The sequence below is a fragment of the Aplysia californica genome, unplaced genomic scaffold (genome assembly GCF_000002075.1).
Source record: "Aplysia californica isolate F4 #8 unplaced genomic scaffold, AplCal3.0 scaffold00104, whole genome shotgun sequence".
In the NCBI taxonomy this organism is placed as follows: Eukaryota; Metazoa; Mollusca; class Gastropoda; order Aplysiida; family Aplysiidae; genus Aplysia; species Aplysia californica.
In genome coordinates, this window is record NW_004797374.1 from 1,360,552 (window position 1) to 1,361,759 (window position 1,208).

At 38.9% G+C, this 1,208-nt stretch overlaps 1 protein-coding gene across 1 annotated transcript in view; it reads right to left on the bottom strand.

The window, feature by feature from the left end:
* Positions 1-1,208, bottom strand: part of LOC101862491 — a gene marked incomplete in the record, with an annotated part of 31,463 nt that overhangs the window by 6,118 nt on the left and 24,137 nt on the right. The window contains 2 exon segments of the mRNA XM_013080895.2: positions 96-194; positions 468-518. Of these exon segments, the coding sequence (XP_012936349.1) occupies positions 96-194; positions 468-518 (150 nt within the window).

The following is a 1,208-nucleotide window of genomic DNA, read 5'->3' on the forward strand; positions in this document are numbered from 1 at the left end:
GAGAGAGAGAGAGAGAGAGAGAGAGAAAGAGTATATGCATATTTTAGTCCAACAAACAGACCAACAGTGGGAAAGACAAAGCGACATGTACTCACCTCCAGCGCCGTGACTCGTGACTTGGAGAAGTTACTCAACAAACAAGATGCCACTGTCAGCAGGCCACTGTTGTCTTCTATCAGTTCCTCTCGAGCGTGCTGGGGAAAGTCAGAGAGCAGATAGCCTATCTATCTATCTATCTATCTATCTATCTATCTATCTATCTATCTATCTATCTAACAATCTATCACGAAACTGAAACATTATTAGCTCATTTATTTTAAAAAACGTCGTTACAGTAGCCATTTCCCACAAGAAATAAAATAAATTAGATTTATCAATATATTGTATTTTCACAGTGAAGAAATAACTAGAATCTAGTATTATGATTTATTTCTATGCTTTTTGGATCAAACACAAAGCTGTCTCACCATTACTCGGAGTGTGTATTTGATACACAAAAGACAGTCATGCTCGTCCACCTGAAAAGTAAAGGGAATGATAATAAAAATTAATGATAATAGTTAATAATAACAACGATGACGATAAGATAGATAGATAGATAGATAGATAGATAGATAGATAGATAGATAGATAGATAGATAGATAGATAGATAGATAGATAGATAGATAGATAGATACTCGCACAAAAAAGTCAAGGAACGAACATTAAAAGAAAGATTACAGAAGAACTGTTGAACCGAATTTATTCATTTTTTTTCACAAAAGATGCTTTCGACTCTCTAGATTAAGTTTGAACAATTTCAGATTTCAACAACAACGAGAAGTTTATGTAAAATGAGTTTTAGTCACCCTGGTCGGATTTCAAATGTTTGAACAGCCAAAGTTCTTCATGAACATGGTCAATAGTGGATGTAGCCACTTTGTTTGATCAAAAACTCGGCACAGCGTCGATGCATGGACAGGACATGCCTTCGGAGAACTTGTTGGGGTAGATTCTGCACTCCTGGACGAGGTAGTCCAAGAGTTGTTGACGGTTTTGTGCAAGAGGGTGGTTGTCCCTTATCCACCGGTCAATGTGATCCCAAATGTTTGCTGTTGGGTTCAAATCCGGACTACAAGCTGGTCAGTCCATGCAGGTGACAGCTCGCTGCTGCAGGAAGTCCCCCACGACGCGTGCGCGATATGGCGTGGCGTTGTCGTCCTGCAGT